The following is a 25,134-nucleotide window of genomic DNA, read 5'->3' on the forward strand; positions in this document are numbered from 1 at the left end:
TACTTGTACCACCGGTGACAACAACCCACCTCCACGACCCACACAGCCACCCGACACACTTGGCCAGTCCGACTGTCTCTATTTGTACCACCGGTGACAACAACACACCTCCACGACCCACACAGTCACCCGACACACTTGGCCAGTCCGACTGTCTCTACCTGTACCACCGGTGACAAGAACACACCTCCACGACCCAAACAGCCATCTGACACACTTGGCCAGTCCGACTGTCTCTACCTGTACCACCGGTGACAACAACCCACCTCCACGACCCAAACAGCCATCCGACACACTTGGCCAGTCCGACTGTCTCTACCTGTACCGACGGTGACAACAACCCACCTCCACGACCCACAGAGCCATCCGACATACTTGGCCAGTCCGACTGTCTCTACCTGTACAACTGATGCAACAATCTACACATGACTTATGTATCGTATGCGAATCATACACTGTGATATTAGTACTGCATTATACCAGGCTTGTGAAAGCTTAGTCAGAGTAAACGATTGTTGACAACTCTAGGGGTGGTACACTGAAGTGTTGACATACAAAGGCAACCACTGCTGTATACCTCTCTCACTGTCCTATTACCAGTATTCAAGTACAATTCGTCTGTATGCATGCAATTTGAACTTTAAGCTGATCTCTAAAAGCTCCACGTACAGTACTTTAATAGGCTTTTCTTATGCCCATGTCTAGTGAGTCACCTGACCAGCCTCGTGATGCGCGAACCTATTCCCCTGTCAATATTCTGAACTGTTTATGTGTAAATATTCGGGGGTGTTCATCCATATTCATCCTGTGTGTCCGAGGTAGGCTGTGTGAGTCGTGATATTTGTCTCTGGTGTAACGCAACATGAAACAGATACTTCTGTGTGGGATAATACTGCTGACTGTCCGTCTTTCTCTGACCTCAGGTAAGGAATGCTTTCGCTTCACTCAGCCACACCCAGTTTTCAGGGTCATGGATTAACAGAATTGATTTTCTTGATGTTGTTGTTGGACAGGTAGGGTGGTTTGTTCCTACTGGGATCATTCTGTGATGAGATTGCTGTACTACCAATGCCTATGCGCAAAGTTTACTTAAATAGCCTCATCCGTGTCTCCCCCGAGTGTTTTCAAATCTATCAACGTGAGTAGCTACAAGTTTAAACCTGATAATGTGACAAAGAACTACATATCATTGAGATCCGACTAGATATCGCCTAATCTCACTCAAGCGATAACTCTCGTGGATCTAGTTTTGAAATGATAAATTCTAGTATTCGCCATCTCTTTCTCTAAGTGCCTATTTTTTTATCATAGAATCCTGCTCGTCCTCTCTCTCCCACATTAAGAAGATGCACAACCTAAATATGGAATTAAATTTATAAACAACATATTAAAACAAGCATCGTTTTCTAGTGATGGCCTGGAATGACGGCATAACAGCATGTGGCGGGTTCATTCTCATCCCTACATGTCATCGGCGACGTAATCAGTGAATGAGATCATGTTGGTTTACGCGGAAGTCACCAATAATCCACTAGAACAGAACAGAACAGAACAGAGCAGAACAGAACAGAACAATGTTTATTTCTCATAAATTACTCAGTGATGTAGAGAACATACATTTTACAGTTAATCAAATACAATGATATATACACGGTGGAATAAACATGGTACTGAATATATACATCGGTGCGCGGTATACTTACATACATGAGGAAGCGAATATGTACATTTAACTGGAACACATTGAGATAACAATCAACATCATTAATAGATATACACACATTCATCATACTAAAACATATCTTGCATTTATTTCTGTATGGACAATCCACTTTTGATATATTTACAAAACTTTATAAGTAATGGCTGATATTGACAATTCATGAGATAGGTAAATTTGTCTATAGTTGCATATTGACAAAAATAGTTGGGTAATAAAGATTTCCGGAGATCCTGTAATTCATTACAACATAATTCAAAATGAAATTCATCCCCAATTGCAGTGTTACAAAGTGAGCACAGTCTGCCATTTCTATATACATTATTCCATCTTCCTGTTTCAATTGCTAGCCTGTGATTTGTTGTGCTTAACCGAGTTAGCCAAGTTCGGAGATTGTAGGGGAGTGATAAATATGGTTCTAAAATGAGATCATGTTTAACTGGTAAATAAGTATCCGCTTTCGAAGAAATTCTAATAGACATACTCCAATATTGTTTAAACTGGTCCAGTAAAATGAGCTCAACTTGTTCTTTTACCCATAAAGTATTTGGTACAGTTTGTGATAACCATATATAATACAAACCGGTTTCTTGAGGGATTTCCTTTGCCAGATTTATCAGCGGAAAGAAGACGGTTTCACTGTTATTCGTCATCGACAGCATAATAGAATGTAAAGTGTTGGGAGAGGTTTCCTTGTAGTAATTAATTTACACCAGTACGATATTATTCTAATTTTAACTGTTATACTAATTGGATGTCTACCAAGTTCGTTATAGGCCATATTATCTGGAGTTGTTTGCTGAACGTTAAGGATATATTTACAATATCTTAAATGTAGTCTCTCTAGGATACCTAATCGTTCAAGGCCCCAAACTTCAGAGCCATACAACAATATTGGTGGGATTAAGTTATCAAACAACTTTAGCTGACAATTAACTGGGATTTCTGGTTGTCGAATGAGTTCAAAAACTGCAAACATGGCTCTACTTGCCTGGTCACTAAGGGACTTAATAGCGCTACAGAACCTTCCATTGCCTGACAATAATACACCCAAGTAAAGATACTGTTTAACAATCGCACAACCTTGCAGAGTAAACGTAAGTCTTTTCCTCACGTATCCTTTTGAAAATATCACAACCTTTGTTTTATTTATATTGACTTTTAGCTTCCATGCTTCACACTAATTTCCCTGAAGTATCTAAAGCTTTCTGTAAGTCTGCAGCAGTCTCCGACAGCAAGACGGTGTCATCTGCGTAAAGAAGCAGTAATAACTTCATAAAAACACCCAAATGACTCTCGATATAATTATTCACAAAATCCAAAACTATGACCTCCTATTCTCCCAGAAAGCATTCAAAATCGTTAATATAAAGCGCAAACAGAAAAGGAGACACATTTTCACCTTGGTGAAGTACACAAGTCCCCGGGGAATGATGACACGATCAGCCAGCGGAACAACACGATCCCCGTGTCTACAATGGATTATGACCTACATATATGTTCATACATTGAATAAGGGTTCTTCTCTTGAATACTCAAGACCTACTCGTCGAGTGAAAAAAGCCATACGTACACGAGGCGGGTAATTCCAGCTACATGCGTGACAGAACAACGCTAACCGCGTTTGCACCGGATGTTTCAGTTGATGTTGTTTTGAGTTCAAGATGAGACTCCACTTCATGACGCGCTGTTGTTTGGCACAGTGCCTTAGTTCGTATGACGTTTAGCGCCATTTTGAGATTTTCGATGATCTTAGCTTAAAACTCTGACGTAGAAGCCCCTGCACAGGCTCTCTTTCTGGACGTTAACTGGTTTTAGGAAGCGGTATGATACGTTAAATTTATGATCCTTGCAAAAGCACTATACCAATTTTTCCCTTTGGCGGAGGTAGGGGCGGTTATGTCTCGGCTGTATGGGGGCGGTTATGTCTCGGCTGTATGGGGGCGGTTATGTCTCGGCTGTATGGGGGCGGTTATGTCTCGGCTGTATGGGGGCGGTTATGTCTCGGCTGTATGGGGGCGGTTATGTCTCGGCTGTATGGGGGCGGTTATGTCTCGGCTGTATGGGGGCGGTTATGTCTCGGCTGTATGATGAGCGAGCACCGCATCCCTCAGCCAAGATATATCGTGTCTCCTTCCATCTGTAAATAAAGAAGCAACGGCATTTTATGATGGATGTAAACACATGCCTATGCTACTTCAAGTCTGGGTCATATATATTGTATATCATATTGCACCTTTGATGACAATTTATTGCTAACAATGTTATTGTTTCTGACATGTACAGCTCGCGTTAACGGTTCCCTTGTTTTTCTTACCAACTTAACCATTTCTTAATTTTTTTAATCTTGCATAACTGTATCGATATGAGGAAATTTCTGCTCGTATTTGCAAAGTCGAAAGAAGGGAATTTGACCTAGAAACTTTAAATAAAGTTTTAGTTACATCAATGATCTGATATTGTCCATTAATGGTCAAGTAGCCAATTCCCTTCCACTGATTTACCCACCTGAACTAGAAATAAAAGAAACCAGCGATGATGTTCGATGCAATTCTCTACTTTGACTTGTACCATATGGTTCCGTGTTCAGGAGAACAATTGACTTGCCTTTGTATGTGTTTGTGTTTTCCTACTTTTTCGCGTACAATGGACTTTGCTTTCAGCAGAAATGTCTTATGATTATAGAAACATCCAAATAAACAAATAATGTTATCCTGCCTGCCGAGGATCGCCGTTTGAATTGCGGAAAGCATGTAATTTTACCCCGAAGTTCAGATCGTTCTATCTGGTCCAGAATCGCCTATGTACATGCCTCCGCGATACAGCTCTTACACAGGTGAAGAAAACAACATTCACTCACTTGAAACACCTTAATATTGTTTTTAACCATAATGTCAACATACCCTAATATTACAGTCATTTATTAAACAGAAGTTATCGTATAATATTTTTATTTTATCTAACTTCGGTCAATCAGGTTTATATCTGCAACGTCCATTTCATCTACGAGAACATCGAGACATGTGCTATCAACATTGGCGTGATACATCACAACCACCTCGTGGCTGTCACGTTCAATACACAAGAACGTGTATAATGTATACACTTCTGTGTACCCATAACGTATAGCCCTCTGTGTCATGCAAATGTCATCTATTTATCTCACTCCAAATAGCGTTTAAGTTGCGTATGCTGTGTGTACCCTTATATGTTACCCCAAACACCCTAGCTAGAACCAATTCGCTCTACCCTATGAACCAGAGGTCCCCCACCGGTTGCCAAAGGACAGAACAAGGCGTGGTACACATGGTACCAACGCTAGGTACGTACGTTTATGAACGCAAAGGTATCTCGTTTTCACACATATTGCAAAGAATAAAGATACAGCAACTCTGTCTGCTGATAAAGCCTGCCGTGTACGCATTAGTATGTATAAAGGTAGTAATTGTTAAACCGAACATCAGAGTAGAACGTCGGTGTTGTTTGTTATCGGGAGAAGACCAAACGCACAAACTTGCCAAAACTGTTGCTAAAACGTCAATCTATTATTAAGAGGGAGATTGTTATTATATTTCTGCATATGTTGTCTGAATGCTACTCAGCTTGTGAAAGGAATATTCCTGTTATTCCAAGATAATCAAAATGATTCCCTACTTCTTTCCACCTACAAGTACCACACTATTCCTTTAGAGCTGCAATAATTTGCGTTACACAGTGGCGTCCATGTTATTTGAGATGTCCTAATGCTGCATGCAATGATCTATTTTACACAGTGAGGTACTTAATGCTAACATGCAACGATATGTGTTCTACAGTGGCGTCTACCCACGAGTGCAAGCGGACATGTCAGAAGAACGAACGCCCCCGGGTGTGTGTGTATAACTTCACCGTGGAGTGGTACAGAACACTCTCTAAGGTGAGAAAACAAGATCCTGAAGAAGTTAAGGACTACACGCTTCTTTCAGATTACCAAAGTCAATTTGTCATGTCATTACATATTAACTACAGTTATATGAAAGGATCGGATGGTCTTTAATTCAGTGTGAATGTTTCAGGCATGCTATGATTGTCCATTCAACCACTCGGACTGTTTTCGGCCGGACTGTGTGTCCGGGGATGGGAGGATTAAACCCTTGATCGCCGTCAACAGACAGGTGCCCGGTCCATCTATTGAGGTCAGTGTGAACTTCTAACCTTAACTCCGATCTGATGGATGAACGAATGCATTGACATGCATTGGCATTGCTGTGTAATACAGTCAAGCGACGTATCAGAAGCTTACTATCTGGTTTGAATATTGTATTAAAGAACCGTACATCCATTCTGACGAAGAGCACTATACATGTATGCCAGATTGAAAAAGAAGCTTGTAGGCATTCTGATGAAGAGCGCTATACATGTATGTAACATTGATAAAGAATCTTGTATGAATTCTGATGAAAAGCGCTATACATGTATGTAACATTGATAAAGAACCTTGTATGAATTCTGATGAAGAGCGCTATACATGTATGTAACATTGATAAAGAACCTTGTATGAATTCTGATGAAGAGCGCTATACATGTATGTAACATTGATAAAGAATCTTGTATGAATTCTGATGAAAAGCGCTATACATGTATGTAACATTGATAAAGAACCTTGTATGAATTCTGATGAAGAGCGCTATACATGTATGCAATATTGATATAAAAAAAAGCTTAAATGCATCCTGATGAAGAGCGCTATACATGTATGCAATATTGATATAAAAAAAAGCTTAAATGCATTCTGATGAAGAGCGCTATACATGTCTGTAAAATTGATAAAAATGCTTGTATGCATTCTGATGAAGAGCACTATACATGTATGCAATATTGATGAAGAACCGTATGTGCATTCTGATGAAGAGCACAATACATATATGCAATATTGATAAAGACGCCTGTATGCATTCTGACGAAGAACCACACATTCAATGGTACGAATATTCGTATACTGTGTATGCAATATCAAGCAGAGCCATTAAAGAAATATAAGAAAGAGTCATATCTGAAAAAAAAGAGAATTGCTTGATATGTTTTCGTGTCAATATATTATTTTGAACCATTATGAACCAGTCATGTATTTTATGACGAAGAGCTATGAATACATTATAATATAAACCTTGGAAGCGATATGATATAGAGCTACATCTGCAGTGATGAGCCAAGCCAGACATCTACAGATATGGCGTCGAGTATATGTCTCAGTAAAACACAGGTCGCCGATATACGTGTCTTGTTGACACATTTAATGACAGGGAGCTTACGGTGCCCGATGGGAACATGCCAGGAACATGCCAGGAAAATGCCAGGAAGAACAACAATAGTTGGGTGGGGTGGTGGTGGTGGTGGTTTGTGACGTCACATACTCCTCTGTTGTAGGTGTGTGAGGGTGACTACGTGGTGGTGGTTTGTGACGTCACATACTCCTCTGTTGTAGGTGTGTGAGGGGGACTACGTGGTGGTGTGTTATGACGTCACATACTCCTCTGTTGTAGGTGTGTGAGGGGGACCGCGTGGTGGTGTGTTGTGACGTCACATACTCGTCTGTTGTAGGTGTGTGAGGGGGACCGCGTGGTGGTGTGTTATGACGTCACATACTCCTCTGTTGTAGGTGTGTGAGGGGGGGCCGCGTGGTGGTGTGTTATGACGTCACATACTCCTCTGTTGTAGTTGTGTGAGGGTGACTACGTGGTGGTGTGTTATGACGTCACATACTCCTCTGTTGTAGGTGTGTGAGGGGGACCGCGTGGTGGTGTGTTGTGACGTCACATACTCCTCTGTTGTAGGTGTGTGAGGGGGACCGAGTGGTGGTGTGTTATGACGTCACATACTCCTCTGTTGTAGGTGTGTGAGGGGGACCGCGTGGTGGTGTGTTATGACGTCACATACTCCTCTGTTGTAGGTGTGTGAGGGGGACCGCGTGGTGGTGTGTTGTGACGTCACATACTCCTCTGTTGTAGGTGTGTGAGGGGGACCGCGTGGTGGTGTGTTGTGACGTCACATACTCGTCTGTTGTAGGTGTGTGAGGGGGACCGAGTGGTGGTGTGTTGTGACGTCACATACTCGTCTGTTGTAGTTGTGTGAGGGGGACCGAGTGGTGGTGTGTTGTGACGTCACATACTCGTCTGTTGTAGTTGTGTGAGGGGGACTACGTGGTGGTGTGTTGTGACGTCACATGCTCCTCTGTTGTAGGTGTGTGAGGGTGACTACGTGGTGGTGTGTTGTGACGTCACATACTCCTCTGATGTAGTTGTGTGAGGGGGACTACGTGGTGGTGTGTTGTGACGTCACATGCTCCTCTGTTGTAGGTGTGTGAGGGGGACTACGTGGTGGTGTGTTGTGACGTCACATACTCCTCTGTTGTAGGTGTGTGAGGGGGACTACGTGGTGGTGTGTTGTGACGTCACATACTCCTCTGTTGTAGGTGTGTGAGGGGGACCGCGTGGTGGTGTGTTGTGACGTCACATACTCCTCTGTTGTAGGTGTGTGAGGGGGACCGCGTGGTGGTGTGGGTGACCAATGATATGGAAGATGGTCAGGCGACCAGCATACACTGGCACGGACAACACCAGACAGGAACGCCATACTCTGACGGCGTTGGCCACATCACACAATGCAACATCGGCGTCAAAGAAACTTTCAAGTGAGTGTGTATTTCATTTCAACCTGTTTATCTCATTAACATAAGTGACGATTAACCACATGTTTAATTGAAAACGGCATTATTAGAGGGCATTGTACTAAAACGGATTCCCTCCCATGTCAATGAATATACAAACAGTTTGTTTATCAGCTGTAAGGGTTTTTGTTTTTGCGGCTGAGGCGGCGCGTCCCTTGGGCACGTCCGAAACCTTTGTTCGTGGGTTGGAATCCCGGTCACCCATACGTTATTATCGAAATAATTGTTTCCTCTATCAGTTACTCTTGACAAATACTCCCAATTCAAAGCAGCCATAAGGGTCTGGTAATTGTACGGCGTAACATTGATACTGTGTCACTGACAATTATGGTAACAAATCATTTCTAGATTGAACTGGACTCTAATAGATGCTCTCAGTTTGAAGAATGATGAACCGCTGCTGAGAAATGTGAAACATGTTTGATAATAACCGATTGTTCTCAGCTACTCTTGGGTGGAATTCCTTGAAGAGAAAACATTATTCGATTGGTTGAAACAAAGTTCTCATGTTGTACTTGTGAGCTGCTTCGTGATAATACGGGTAAAACTAATCATGTATAGGGGCATTTAAGTCAGTAATCATGTGTAGTTGAAGATCTAGTTATATTGTGATTACAAAATATAGGATTATGGCAATGATGTAACAGAGTTATATTCAGAAGAATTATGTTTTACGTACAACCTGTAAGAATACATTTCAGATATGAGTTCACAGCCTCGCCAGCAGGCACCCACTGGTACCATGGTCATACAGGCATGCAGCTTGCTGATGGCTTATTCGGTGCCTTCATTGTCCGCCAGCATCAGGACGTAGACCCCAACGGTGCTCTGTACGACGTCGATGACCACATCATGGTGGTGGGGGACTGGAAACCAGTCACTTCAATGACGAGATACGTAGATCTGATGCACGACCTCTACGACATGTCTCTACCACAGGGACTGCACATCAATGGCAGAGCACGCAAAGTTGACGTTCCCAACAAGTTCAACATCGTCAAAACGAACCTGACCACAGCCAAGACGCCAATGGAGGTGTTTGAGGTGACAAGGGGTCAGAGGTACAGGCTTCGTGTGATTGGAGCGTCCGGCAACTGCCCACTACTCGTGGCCGTGGAGAAGCATCAGCTGCAGGTGATCGCTAATGATGGAATGCCCGTCCAGCCAAGACCAGTCGATGTCTTCCTTGTCTTTCCAGGTGAAACCAAGGCTCGGCTCAAGTGTCGTTGTTTATTTCTGAAAACGTTATATTTTAACTATATGCAACGGATTCTTTATTGTCGTTACCCGTCATGGTCAATGTAAGCCATGCCTTTACAACTCGCCTGGTCAGCAAAGGCTCATTTAAGACAGCAATTGGTCTATCGGCCCAAACTCGGAACTGTTCCCATCAGCATTCAAGTGCCAGCCCTTACTCACAATGATAAACGCAACGCAAGATTTATACTCACATACTTTACTAACGCTACAGTCCATCCTCAAAATACAACTTCTAAACAAGACAGGATATGCTCGCCACCGAGACGGAAAACCGACTGATGTCGTTTGACTTCCGTCAGCTGAATAACCCGCACTACTCTGTTAGTGTTACGGGTATGTGTGTAAGGTGATCGACCCTGACCTTTCTTTGTCACATGTTCTAATTCATCAATCTCAGTCGTTAAAACTTAAATCTCACCGTGAACAGTTGAGCATCTCTTTAATGATTTTCTGAATCAACCTGTTTAGTTTTCCATGATGAAAGTTAATCAATTTGAATAGCACAGATAGCTGTCGAAACAATCACGATGATTCACAATCATTTCTCTGTCTATTCCCTTTTTGAACCGAGACTTTCTGTCACCATATCTGTGTGCAATGCAATCACATCATTAGCTATCGCGGCGGTAATCATCATTACAAATGTTTAATTGGTTACAATTTTCTGATGGTTATGAGATACATTTTAACTTTATAACAATATCATAATTAGATATCTTGATTAGTTACATGGATGTCAGTTCTTAATGTGATAGAAGCCGTTTACACTAAACATGAACTCCTTCTGGACCAGAGACTCCGTTTAGAGCTGAGATATGGGTCGGGGTTACTATGGAGTATGATATAAAAAGTGATGTAATGTAGTAACCTTTCCATCATATAATTAATAAAATTCATATCCCACATCCATTGATGTCGGACTCCCACTCACTCGGATCTTCTCCACAAACAGTATCAAATAGCATTACTCAATGAGCAAATTAATGCTTAACATCACAGAACAATTTTTGAGAATTACCAAAAGACCGGCAGATACGGCTGAGGGATGTGATAGAGCTCTGGTTTCACATCCCTGTACTATGGATATTGAGACTTGTTATGCTTATACAAATCGCGCCATGACATCGAAGAGTATATGAGCTGTGTACAGGGGATTAACGTGATCTCATCGGTTTTCATTGACATGATTCAGCTTTACCTGATTAAACCACACATTATGACATTAATTATATGCACCACCTTCAGTCAGTATACACTATCCTGTTGCTTACACATCATATCTTCACAAACTATTCCACGTTCAATATCACAGAGTGAAGGCATAACTCTTGGTCACAAACGGCTGGGAAACATCATATGCCTTCTGAACACGAACCATCTCTAACTTCTGAAGTCAGTTTGACGTCTCCTCTCTCCAGACCCTCATTTGTATATGTCATACTTGAGCGTAAGCATGATATAACCTTAGAACTATCACATTCAGTTCCGTTTGTCTATTTGATGTTTCTATTGCAGGTGAGCGATACGACTTCCTGTTGTTTGCGAACCAGGACGTGGGCAACTATTGGGTCAAGGTCGTCGGTCTGAGCGAGTGCCGAGTGGCTGATGTGTCAGCGGCAGCCATCTTGAGATATGCGGGTGCACCAGATGAAGACCCCAGCACTGCACTCATGTTCTCGACTGCAGGCGGGGTGAGTCGACAGTTGTTGGTAATAGTGTAAATATAAAGAGTTTCCTTAGGGTTCTGCCTGATCAAGTGATATAATTGTAAAATAGAAGGGGAATAGTTAGAGAGCTATCTGTCACATTTCTTTGTATTTTTAGTAAAGATACAGCTGATATACACCGGGATACGCTTCCAAATGGGAAATGGCCACGATCCGCCCGTCTATCTGTGATTTGCGTTGTTATTATCAAATACAAAATAGTAAACTTGCCACGTGACTCTCTCTGTTACTGAGATGACACGACTCTGACTGTTACTGAGATAACACGACTCTGACTGTTACTGAGATAACACGACTCTGTCTGTAACTGAGGTGACACGCCTCTGACTGTTACTGAGATGACACGACTCTGTCTGTTACTGAGATAACACGACTCTGCCTGTTACTGAGATAACACGACTCTCTCTGTAACTGAGGTGACACGCCTCAGACTGTTACTGAGATGACACGACTCTGACTGTAACTGAGATGACACGCCTCAGACTGTTACTGAGGTGACACGACTCTGACTGTTACTGAGATGACACGCCTCAGACTGTTACTGAGGTGACACGACTCTGACTGTTACTGAGATGACACGCCTCTGACTGTTACTGAGATGACACGCCTCTGACTGTTACTGAGATGACACGACTCTCTCTGTAACTGAGGTGACACGCCTCTGATTGTAACTGAGATGACACGACCCTGACTCTTACAGTGGTGACACGACTCTGGCTGTTACTGAGGTGACACGACTCTGACTCTTACAGTGGTGACACGCCTCTGACTGTTACTGAGATGACACGCCTCTGACTGTTACTGAGATGACACGACTCTGACTCTTACAGTGGTGACACGACTCTGACTCTTACAGTGGTGACACGCCTCTGACTGTTACTGAGATGACACGACTCTGACTCTTACAGTGGTGACACGACTCTGACTCTTACAGTGGTGACACGACTCTGACTCTTACAGTGGTGACATGACTCTGACTGTTACTGAGATGACACTACTCTGACTGTTACTGAGATAACACGACTCTGACTCTTACAGTGGTGACACGACTCTGGCTGTTACTGAGGTGACACGCCTCTGACTGTTACTGAGATGACACGACTCTGGCTGTTACTGAGGTGACATGACTCTGACTGTTACTGAGATGACACGACTCTGACTCTTCAAGTGGTGACACGCCTCTGACTGTTACTGAGATGACACGACTCTGACTCTTACAGTGGCGACACGCCTCTGACTGTTACTGAGATGACACGACTCTGACTCTCACAGTGGTGACACGCCTCTGTCTGTTACAGAGATGACACGAATCTGACTCTTACTGAGATGACACGAATCTGACTGTTACTGAGATGACACGCCTCTGACTGTTAGTGAGATGACACGCATCTGTCTGTTACTGAGATGAAACGCCTCCGGAATGTTACTGAGATTACGCGGCTCTGACTAAAACTGGCTATTGCAGGTGATGTTAAATCCAGTCCCTAGGGTAGCAAACGATATTTACGGGAGGAATCACATATGGATCCGCCCTGTCGATTTGCGCTCTGCCAGAGACGTCGACCTGACAAAACAAACAGTGGATACCAGGCTGTATATAGGTATAAATAACCCTTCTGACTCTGTATATAGGTAGAAATTACTCTTCTGATTCTGTATATAGGTAGGAATTACCCTTCTGACTCTGTATATAGGTAGAAATTACTCTTCTGACTCTGTATATGGGTAGGAATTACTCTTCTGACTCTGTATATGGGTAGGAATTACTCTTCTGACTCTGTATATGGGTAGGAATTACCCTTCTGACTCTGTATATAGGTAGGAATTACCCTTCTGACTATGTATATAGGTAGAAATTACTCTTCTGACTATGTATATAGGTAGGAATTACTCTTCTGACTCTGTATATAGGTAGGAATTACCCTTCTGACTCTGGATATGGGTAGGAATTACCCTTCTGACTATGTATATAGGTAGAAATTACTCTTCTGACTCTGTATATAGGTAGGAATTACCCTTCTGACTCTGTATATAGGTAGGAATTACCCTTCTGACTCTGTATATAGGTAGGATTTACTCTTCTGACTCTGTATATAGGTAGGAATTCCCCTTCTGACTCTGTATATAGGTAGGATTTACTCTTCTGACTCTGTATATAGGTAGGAATTACCCTTCTGACTCTGGATATGGGTAGGAATTACCCTTCTGACTCTGTATATAGGTAGAAATTACTCTTCTGACTCTGTATATAGGTAGGAATTACCCTTCTGACTCTGTATATAGGTAGGATTTACTCTTCTGACTCTGTATATAGGTAGGAATTACCCTTCTGACTCTGGATATGGGTAGGAATTACCCTTCTGACTATGTATATAGGTAGAAATTACTCTTCTGACTCTGTATATAGGTAGAAATTACTCTTCTGACTCTGAATATAGATAGAAATTACCCTTCTGACTCTGTATATAGGTAGGAATTACCCTTCTGACTCTGTATATAGGTAGAAATTACTCTTCTGACTCTGTATATAGGTAGGAATTCCCCTTCTGACTCTGTATATAGGTAGGAATTCCCCTTCTGACTCTGTATATAGGTAGGATTTACTCTTCTGACTCTGTATATAGGTAGAAATTACCCTTCTGACTCTGTATATGGGTAGGAATTACCCTTCTGACTCTGTATATAGGTAGAAATTACTCTTCTGACTCTGTATATAGGTAGGAATTACCCTTCTGACTCTGTATATAGGTAGGATTTACTCTTCTGACTCTGTATATAGGTAGAAATTACTCTTCGGACTCTGTATATGGGTAGGAATTACCCTTCTGACTCTGTATATAGGTAGGAATTCCCCTTCTGACTCTGTATATGGGTAGGAATTACCCTTCTGACTCTGTATATGGGTAGGAATTATGTGCCTAAAACTTTTAAAAAACCTTTCTGACCACTCTACGAAGGCTTCCACTGACTCGTCCTTCTGTTTCACTGACTCAACCAACACTTTCACGAACTCGAACACCGCTTCCACTTCTCTACCCGCTCTTTCACAGACTCTAAGACCGCTTCCACTACTCTACCCGCTATTTCACGGACTCGACCACTGACACCACCAACTGTACTACTGACACGACCACTGACTCTATACTACCCGCTATTTCACGGACTCGACCACTGACACCACCAACTGTACTACTGACACGACCACTGACTCTATACTACCCACTGTTTCACTGACACGACCACTGACTCTATACTACCCACTGTTTCAATGACACGACCACTGACTCTATACTACCCACTGTTTCACTGACACGACCACTGACTCTATACTACCCACTGTTTCACTGACACGACCACTGACTCTATACTACCCACTGTTTCACTGACACGACCACTGACTCTATACTACCAACTGTTTCACTGACACGACCACTGACTCTATACTACCCACTGTTTCACTGACACGACCACTGACTCTATACTACCCACTGTTTCACTGACACGACCACTGACTCTATACTACCCACTCTTTCACTGACACGACCACTGACTCTATATTACCCACTGTTTCAATGACACGACCACTGACACCACCAACTGTTTCACTGACACGACCACTGACACCACCAACTGTTTCACTGACACGACCACTGACTCTACCCACTCTTTCACTGACACGACCACTGACTCTACCCATCCTTTCACTGACACGACCACTGACTCTACCCACTGTTTCACTGACACGACCACTGACTCTACCCACTCTTTCACTGACACGACCACTGACACCACCAACTGTTTCACTGACTCGACCACTGACACCACCCACTCTTTCACTGACACGAGCAATGCTTCCACTGACTCTATACGACCCGCTCTTTCACTGACACGACCACTGACTCTACCCACTCTTTCACTGACACCACTGACTCTATACTACCCACTCTTTCACTGACACCACAAACTCTTTCACTGACACGAGCAGTGCTTCCACTGACTCTATACGACCCGCTCTTTCACTGACACGACCACTGACTCTACCCACTCTTTTACTGACACGAGCAATGCTTCCACTGACTCTATACGACCCGCTCTTTCACTGACACGACCAAAGCTTCCACTGACTCTATACTACCCACTCTTTCACTGACACGACCACTGACTCTACCCACTCTTTCACTGACACGACAAAAGCTTTCACTGACTCTATACTACCCGCTCTTTCACTGACATGACCACTGACTCTACCCACTCGTTCACTGACACGAGCAATGCTTCCACTGACTCAACCAACGCTTTTACTGACTCAACCAACGCTCTGGCTGACTCTAAGAACTCCATTTGCCCCCTTTATTCGCGGATTTCGTGGATATTTTCTGTTACAGGTATGGAGTTCAACAACAACGACAACCAGAAATACAACAATAAGAAGCTATATTCAACTTCGGATATTCCACCCAGAAAAGGACATTTTACACCCGTGATGGATAATGTATCCTTCCAAGAAATTACAATAACACACTTATGCAGTTATGAGTTATCCAGTTGGAAATAAAGTCAAATTCTTTTCAGTTGATGCCCGCGGTATATTGAATGTAAGCATTCATTATAACACCGAGCATTGAAGAAATATTAAACAAAGTCAGCAAATCATCTTAACGCATGCGCAGATAACCTTCTTCCTGCCGCCCATCCCACTGCTGTCTCAGCCGGAGGACGTTGATGACTCGTGGTTCTGTAACAGATCAACTGTGACGGACTCCGACAAGTGTCTGACGGATCTGTGTCTGTGTACACATACGCTCAGGTTTAAGCAAAACGAGGCCAGTTGGTTGATTTTTCACTAATCCCACACTGGGACATCGTGCGATTTTTTCTCGAAATCAGTCATGCATGTAACTTGCTCGGATTAAGAGGGGGTCGTCTCCCATGCAGATTGTAAATAATTCAGATGTTTTTATTACATAGTATGGTGACCGAGAGGGAACATCACTTTCTCGCTGTCTCGCTTTCTCACTCTCTCGATTTCTCGCTCTATCGTTTTGACGCTTTCTCACTCTCTCGATTTCTCGCTCTATCGTTTTGACGCTTTCTCACTCTATCGCTTTCTCGCTCTATCGCTTTCTTGCCGTAACTCAAAATCCCCTATTGACCACTACTGGGGTCGCATGTGTTATCTTTTTCAATTGGGAGGGAATGTTGAAATTTAATCACTGTTTACTTAAACATAATTTAACTGTACAGACGTAGGTGATTTTAATACAATCCTAAATATGGCCCTATTTGGGAGTGTTATGTGAACATCACGCCGAAAGCGTGTGGCGGGCCATGGCAATACGTTCTAAATAAATCAGGTTAAAGTCTAAATATATACATTTCAGAAGAAGTTGGAGGACACGGGTGGCCAAATCGTCTAAGGCGCCGCAATTCGCTGAGCAGAGTTGCATCCCTTTGGCACGCCAGAAACCTATGATTGTGGGTTCGAATCCCGGTTCATCCCGATTATGTTTCTAGGTTTGTCAGCACCATACCCGTGCTCGTGGGTTTCACCGAAGTGGTAAACGTCTGAGACCTGCATCACTTCGGGCATTCCTCCCACAGCTGACACGCCGTCATATAACTGGAATACTGTTAAAAGCGGCCTCACTCACTCAAAGAAGTTGAAGAACACCCGATTCTTTCATATGACTATGGTAAATCATTCATGGCCGATTGTATTGCAAAACACAATCTTATAATTGTGGGTGTTCTTTAACTTGTTTTGAGAAGTATATGATTTAACAGTGTGAATGCCACAATACTGTTGTCCGTAAATATTCTTTTTGATCCCCTCCAGCAACGATGCGAACGGCCCCAACACGACGTCGAACTGAGTACAAGAGTCTCCTGACATCCTGATTAGGGATCCTACGCCATTCTTCCTGCAGGGCAATTGCCAAGGCATCCCTCGTCAATGGCGGCCGTTGACGTTTCCGAATCCTGCGTCCAAATTGGTCCCAGAGGTGCTCCATGGGCGACAGGTCCGGTGATCTGGCTGGCCACTGTAATACGGTCACGTTGTTGGCGTTCAGAAAGCCGCAAGTGACTTGAGCTGTGTGAGGGGTGGCGTTGTCCTGCTGAAACAGCAGGTGTCGTTGCAGGAACGTCAGTACCACAAGCCGCAAAACTTCATCAATTTAACAACGTGCAGTGAGATTTCCGTCGATGATGACCAGATCTGTCTTCTGGTCCCCGCAGATGCCACCCCAGAACATGACACTACCATCTCCATAAGGCTCCACTTCTTGGACGCAACAACGTGCCGTCCGTTCACCACGTCGTCAGTAGGTTCGAACCCGCCCATCAGACTTGAAGAGCTTGCACCTACTCTCGTCGCTGAAGAGCACTCTTCGCCAATTTCTCTGCTGCCATTGCTGTAGAGTCCTGGCCCATCTCAGTCTGTGACGTCGGTGTAGAAACGTTAACGTCATGTCCTTGAAAAGTCGAGGCACGGAGGCCATATAGGCGGAGTCGTCCAGCAACGGTCATTCTGCTGACTGGATGTCCAAGGCTGTTTGCGGATGATGACGTCACAGTTAGGAATCTGGACATTAGGTGAAGCACCCGTAAATATCGGTCTTCCTGTGGGGTCGTGACCTTGGGTCTTCCACTCATCGGCCTGTCTGCAGTACTGCCAGTTTGCCTGTGACGTGTGACAAGTCTGTCGATGGTGCACTTGAAGCAGCCCATGATCCTGGCAACGTTCTCCTGCGTCGCTCCCATTTGCAACATACCGATGCATTGCACCCATTGCACCCATTGCACCCATAGCACCCATGTGAGATCGAACTTGGGCCTTCGGCGTGACGAGCGAACGCTTTAACCACTAGGCTACCTCACCGCTCCCATCGCTGTGATAATGGTGTTATCACAGTCGATATGTGTACAAGGGTAAACTACACATATGGAGAGACATCCTAATTAGTGCGGCCACACAGTTAACGTTGATTACAATACGAAGTGCATTACTGTGATTATCTGTAACATATGTTAAATAAGCTGTCATTCTAATATTTTATGTTTATTTTGTGTGGGTGGGTGGGTTGTGTTGTCTGTCTGTCTCCCTTTGTCAAGCTGCATGTATATGTATGTGTGTGTGTGTATTTATATATATATATATATATGTGTGTGTTGTGAGTGTGTGTGTATAATATATATATATATATATATATATATATATATATATATATATACAAAAATGAGGTAAATGTTCACTCGGTGTACATGTTATATATAATAAAATAATAAAGTCCACGTTAGTCCATCATCTTCTTTATATCAGTTTCATACATAGTACTTTCGCTGTCTCATGACAGTTACACTGAAGAGCTGTCATGAGACAGCGAAAGTACTATGTATGAAACTGATATAAAGAAGATGATGGACTAACGTGGACTTTATTATATATATATATATATGTGTGTGTGTGTGTGTGTATTTATATATATGTGTGTGTTGTGAGTTTGTGTGTATGTGTGTGTGAGAGAGCGAGTGTGTGTGTGTATTTATATATATATGTGTGTGTGTGAGTGAGAGAGAGAGAGTGTGTGTGTGTGTGTGCGTGCGTGCGTGCGTGCGTGCGTGCGTGTGTGTGTGACTCACTGTATATGTATATATCTGGTAGATAATTACTCAAATCAGAACGCAAAATTGATAACAACCAACTGAGTACAGAATTGTTACATAACTGGGAATATTCCTGCTTGAACAAAGAGCCGTTACTACAATCGGATGTCTAGTCTCACCTGGCGGATAAGGTAAACTTTATTTTACAAGCACATTAACATTGAATTAAATTCCCGAAGACAGTTTTTTTAAAGGAATTATAAGAAACAAATTGTTTTTCTCTTATCTATCTGTATTTTTAATAAATAATCTATATGTAATTAATTATTTGTTCCAGTTCAATGTACCTTCAAAGTTTCAGTTTTAAGATTGAAGAAAGAATAGGGAAGTATTATCAATAAAATGAAAATAAGAATAGCGGAAAACCTTCACAGACCGTGTTTAAACATGGAGAGATATAGCTCATTTCCTCCTACACAACGCTTGTGTCAACGACGGGGATGGGGACAGGTTAAAAACTCCCAATAAGGGCAATTAAGTTTAACCAAAATTGCAAATAATCCGCGAACTTCCTGTGGAGTTTGGCGAAATAAAGTAAAAGTAAAAGACTTTTCTGTTGTAGTGTAAATAAATCTTGTTAATTTAGTACACCACAGGAAAATAAACACATTCGTGTCTACAAACTAAACGATGTTTACGGCATTATGGGAAATATCGCTTCTCGCTTTCATGCTCTATTGCTTTCTCGCTTTCTTGCTTTCTCGCTTTCTTGCTTTCTCGCTCTGTCGTTCTATCGCTCTCTCGCTTTCTCGCTCTATCGCCACGCGGCGTGGTCGTCCCATAAAACTATCAAATAGGGCCATAAATCAGTCAATTACTTTTCATGCATACATCCGTGGATTGTTATAGGTAGTCCGTCATGGGAAAGTTGTTTTTTTCCGATTGAATTTAAATGTCAATACATGTGTCGTTCATGTATGCTCGCGGTGTTCAGGTAGTACTGTTGGGGGGACTATAGGCATCCAATAAAATTTAGTGGTAGTGGTAGTGGTAGTGAAGTTTTAGTGGTAGTTGTAGTTGTCATGGTTGTCTTGGTCATCATGGTTGTTGATTATTAGTTTGGTGGGTAGTAGATGGTGTTGTAGTAGTAGTATGTTGTCGTAGTCGATGTAGAATTAGTAGTAGTAGAAGTTGTAGTACTCTTGGACTTTGTGTGAATAACGTTGGCCAGCAGGTACAGCGACTACCCCGGTCAGTTGACTCTGACTTGAGTTCCTGCACGGTGGCCTTTAGGGATTTCTTTGAAGAAAGTCTTGCGTGTGAGAGAGTGGAGGATGCTACGAACGGGTATAAGTGATGTTTACGACAGCGCGGGAGATGAGCTCGCTACTGTGGACGTGGGTCTTTGTCCTCGCCTATTGTTAGTAGTCATGATTGAGGGTTACACAATAGGGGTGTTACCTGTAGTTCATTGCAGAAAACTTAACAAATATCCACTGGCAGATAATTTATTGCAAAAAAACAATTACATATTTTACATATTTCATTCTTACTTACACACTGGATAATTTGCCTATTTTTTTCACTATAACTTAAGAACATGAATACACATTAACTTACACAGCACGCCACTATTATAACTATAGCGATATACATGATACCAAAATTGAAAAGAGGAAAGTGTCGAATTTCAAGATATCGTTTGTCCCAGGATCTTTAAATAAATTATCTTCTTGGATTTCAATCGTTTGTTCTACCCAACTTGTACTGATAATTGCAACATTGTATTTTGTAACATCGAATTGGACATCTATATTTCACAATGCCTGCTGTTTTTGATTTGTGAAGAGATCACGTCATTGAAGTTTTCACTTATAAATTATTTTCTTTTTCGACTTCAGATCGTAGAGCTAGTTATCATAAACGAAGCAAAGGCATTCCAAGAATTAGGCCACCCAATGCACCTGCACGGCCATAGCTTCTACATCATGGGAGAAGGGAAGGTGAGAGAGGCAGAACAGGACTTTAGTGTTAACAAGAATGATGGCATGTTGATATTTTAATATATGGCATCTATATTGGGAAAATGACCATGTTTGACCAATATTAGATGATCTTTGTACATGTCTTTGTGATACCATTTTATCTTGGTTGTATCTGGTGGCAAGCAAATTCTTTTCACAACTGAAGGATGACACCAGATCGTCTCCAAACTGACTTTACATACCACCCTAGCCGGATGAAACCGAAACTAGACTTTGGTGTTTACACCGATGGAAATTCTCAGATCTATTCAAGAGGTTCTGCTTGTGTCCTGCTGGCCACATCATACACAACGGGGCACACTGACGTGTTCAACGTGAAAAAAAACACTTTCTAAAATGTGTACCAGAAGAGCTATTGCATCGTGCTACCAGTCTTAATCTTGTTATATTTCAATTAACATGTTCTAGTTTAACAAGAAGTCAACAAGCCGGGCTGAAGTGATGCGTCTTGACCAGGAGGGGCAGATCCCCCGCAACTACATCAACCCCCCTTACAGGGACACCATCAACGTACGCGACGCCGGTTATGTCATCCTCAGATTTCAGGCCAATAACCCAGGTACATGTCGTGTTATGACGTGACTTTATTGACACGCTGTACTTTATTATAAACATCATTTTACTGAGAACTTTTTCGTCGTGACTTTTCATGGTATTATTCCTATATATATATTTGTTTACCATGGCGTTGACGTATGGCAATAACTACGTGTTCTTCTTTCAGGCTTCTGGTTCTTCCATTGTCACACTGACAGTCATCTGGCCCAGGGGAAGGCCCTGCTGGTGCAGATAGGAGAATACAAGGACTTCCCTCCAATCCCCTCCACCTTCCCCAAGTGTGGGGGGTGGGGCTACTCTAACGCCAAGAGGAAGAAGGGGGAGCGCCCGTGTGTCACGAGTGGAGCTGCTCAACACTCTGCCGGTTTCCTAGCGACCATCTCTGTAGCAATGGTTGCCTGCAGGAGTATTGGCGCCATGATTCACAACTACCTCTGACTGTATATTATGAACATCTAAAACTTATTTTATTATTTCCCCAAAATGTTTATTTCTTTACTTGCGTTATTTACTAGCGGTAGCACCAATTAGTTAATTTCCTTTTATGAATTTAGAAATGGGTTCGTAGAAAAATGCTGTTGTCTAAAGAAAATAGGAAGAAGGCATGCTAATGTATCCTCAATGGTTATTTCTGCCGCCTTCAACTTGACAGGCAATATTGAGTATGTTAAGAATTGCAGATTTATAGTTCTGATCAAAACGGTTGTCCTTGTTGTTGTTGCTTGAAGTGTTAAAGAGTTCGCCTCCTGCCTTTGCAATTTCGACTTACCTGCCCTTTTTTGAGATTTATGTGTGTGAGTAGGGTACACATATCTATTGAGAGTTTTAGCATTTATAAAATTTCTGTTTTCGTATTGATAAGATTTCTATTTCGTATTGATATGATTTTTGTGTGTGCATTTTTAGAAATTTCAATAGAATTTCTTTGGCTGCTCTGTGTATAGACGTTCGAGTAGTTTTAGGAGATCCACTACAGAAAGCGGATCTAACTGCAATCCTCATTTTAACCGAGACCTGGCTGGGGCGTGTTCTTGACAAGTGAGCAATGGATTCAAGTTGACTGCAAGATGGGCATACTTTGTCATAGTGCCTTTTGTGACCGAGTCTGAGGCGTGAGATGGCTACTTCAACTTTCCATACATTTGAGTAGGAGTATGGCTTTTTGTGGATTTTGGGTTGAATTTTGTGTAGCCATCTGCCTATCTTACTCGCTTTCCATTTGGCTTGAGAGTTTCAGCCATTGGAGGCTTAGATCTTGCAATTTATCTCTAGTTTGCTCAAGGATATAAGCCATATCTCCGCTTTGACAAGAGCTAGCTTCGCCAGTGTGTCGATTTTTCATTTTTATGTGAGATGGGATCCAACGGGATCCAACATACCTCAACTTGACTGATCAAATGATGAATGGTCGACCTTGGATTAAAGTTATATTCATACTTATATTTGTACTTATTCTTACACTTCATACTTGCTTAGAACATAAGAATGTGATCTTACTCTTGCTAACAGCTCTCCCTTTCTAGGTTATGAGAAGGAAACATTTTCCTCGCATTCGCTTGTTAAAGGTTTAAACAAACACATTACATAAATCGCCAAAATAGAAGCTATGTGTATTTTTCCAACGAAAATGCATGTGTCAGATAAGCAAATTATGGGCAGCCCATTTTCACCATATTTTCGAATGCATCTACATGACCAAGATCACATTTCACGTCACCATTTGATGGTCAAGTTTCGGGCAGGTTACTAGTGCACATGTGATATTGGACGCTATTCTGTCCGTCCGAGCAATGGATATTTTTACAACATGTATATATTGCATGTTTACATTTACATTTTAATACAGGACTAATTATAATCCAAGTAGCTACAACCATCTGGTGGTAAGCAGTAGTAGTCTGTATATATAGCCCGTTTTGTCTTTTTATGGAATAATATTGAGAAGAACAGTGCTTTCCTCAATAGTAACTACCTGATACAGTGCCAACACACCTTTACCAAAGTAGAGTAGTTGTCTAAAAGACAGTTCAAGCCCTTCACCTGCCATGTTAATCCAATAGGAAAATATGGTCAACAGGACGTAGCCACCACGAGTGAGGTGGCCACTACGAAGGATGACCCCATGAACCTCTTACACAGTCTGACCAAGTAAAATCTCTTTTGAAGAAGTGGTATCTGGCTATCAATTTAAAGATGAACAGGAATAAGCCGAGACATCAGATACAGCTGAGTCCTATTTCAGGGGGAAATGTCAAACGGTCTAAAGTTTGAAGATGTGGATGAGGGTCTCATGGGGTCCACTGAGAAAATATCCACGTCCATTATTGAACACCAGGGAGAAGGCAGCAACTGGACTGTTGACAAGGTCGTATAACTGAGTATACACAGGGCATGCTACTAGTGACATCCCCTGCCTATCAAGCTAAGAGCTAAACATGCTGTCATTAATGTTATAAATGCATATGGATAACAAATGCTTTATGTGCACAGTCCTGTCTGCGTTGCACCCAGTGAACAAGCATGCTTAACGTAATGCTAAATGCAAACAATATGTTGATGACATGGATTTCCACGACATCGCCTTTCCTGTCAAGATGGTGAATGTCCCCAAGTTTGAATTCCAAAACAAGATTTCTTTTAACATCTTTGGATATGAAAAGGTGAAGTCTTCCCCATTCAAATCACAAAAATAAGCTTGAGAAGGATGAAGACCTTTTGTTAATCTCAGTTCTAAAGAAAACTCATTCCGATCAAATATATCTCCCCAAAGAAGAAGAAAAATGGTTCTTCTGTAAAGACATCAAGAAACAGCGCAAGGTCCCTATATGCTTTATGCAGATTTCGAGTCACTCCAGGTCCCTATCTCTGTCTGTCTGAGGAACCCCACATAGTCATCTACGGAGAAAATGACGAAACAAATCTTCAAGTTGTAGGGTTGACATCATCAACAACCGTAGTGTACAGATAACGTAATGCTGCAGACGTCAAGGCTATGGTGGCGGAGCAGGAGAATTTAGAGAAAAACTTCGAAAACTGCGAAGAAAGTGTAGAGATTGCAAAATTTCCCCAAAATGGCGACTCATTACCATATTTGCCATCAAAAGTTAGCAACAGATACACCACTGTCACCTGACCGGACAGTGTAGGAATGCAATATAAATATCATATTTACAGGTAGGATTCCAGTGACTTCCATAATTTGAGATGCTACAATAGTCATCTAATTATGCAGGCCATAGGGATAGTCCAAGACGAGAAAATCAATCAAGGATGCAAATCTGTCCGTATGCATATTTAGAGGCAAGATTTCTTGAGGCCAGCCTCCCACCAAGAGAGGCTTTCCATAGCACTGAAAATGAGATATCAGAAGGCGACTATGGTAATGCGCAGACTATCTGGAACACATTCAAAATTCAGGACCAAGGTCAATATCATGACCTTTATGTCCTTACTGATGAGTTGGCCCTGGCTGATGTTTCCTGAAAACTTCCGTAACATGCGCTTAGAACCTTA

General features: G+C 42.3%; 1 protein-coding gene across 2 annotated transcripts; it reads left to right on the forward strand.

The window, feature by feature from the left end:
• Positions 1–246: 246 nt before the first annotated feature.
• On the forward strand, positions 247–23,061 carry LOC124145824 (laccase-1-like). 2 transcript variants are annotated; one of them, XM_048385825.1, is made up of 12 exons: positions 247–923; positions 5,536–5,636; positions 5,776–5,895; positions 8,230–8,390; positions 9,128–9,624; positions 11,202–11,377; positions 12,879–13,014; positions 15,799–15,905; positions 16,084–16,236; positions 20,920–21,021; positions 21,472–21,622; positions 21,788–23,061. In XM_048385825.1, exons 1-12 carry the CDS (start codon positions 863–865, stop codon positions 22,057–22,059), a joined length of 2,037 nt encoding a protein of 678 aa, XP_048241782.1. In that variant the 5' UTR covers positions 247–862; the 3' UTR covers positions 22,060–23,061. The 2 variants fall into 2 exon arrangements, with proteins under 2 accessions (XP_048241782.1, XP_048241783.1); XM_048385826.1 differs by lacking the exons at positions 12,879–13,014; positions 15,799–15,905; positions 16,084–16,236 and having other exon boundaries at positions 249–923.
• Positions 23,062–25,134: the final 2,073 nt, after the last annotated feature.

The sequence above is a fragment of the Haliotis rufescens genome, unplaced genomic scaffold (assembly GCF_023055435.1).
Source record: "Haliotis rufescens isolate VD_foot unplaced genomic scaffold, xgHalRufe1.0.p SCAF_6, whole genome shotgun sequence".
NCBI lineage: Eukaryota > Metazoa > Mollusca > Gastropoda > Lepetellida > Haliotidae > Haliotis > Haliotis rufescens.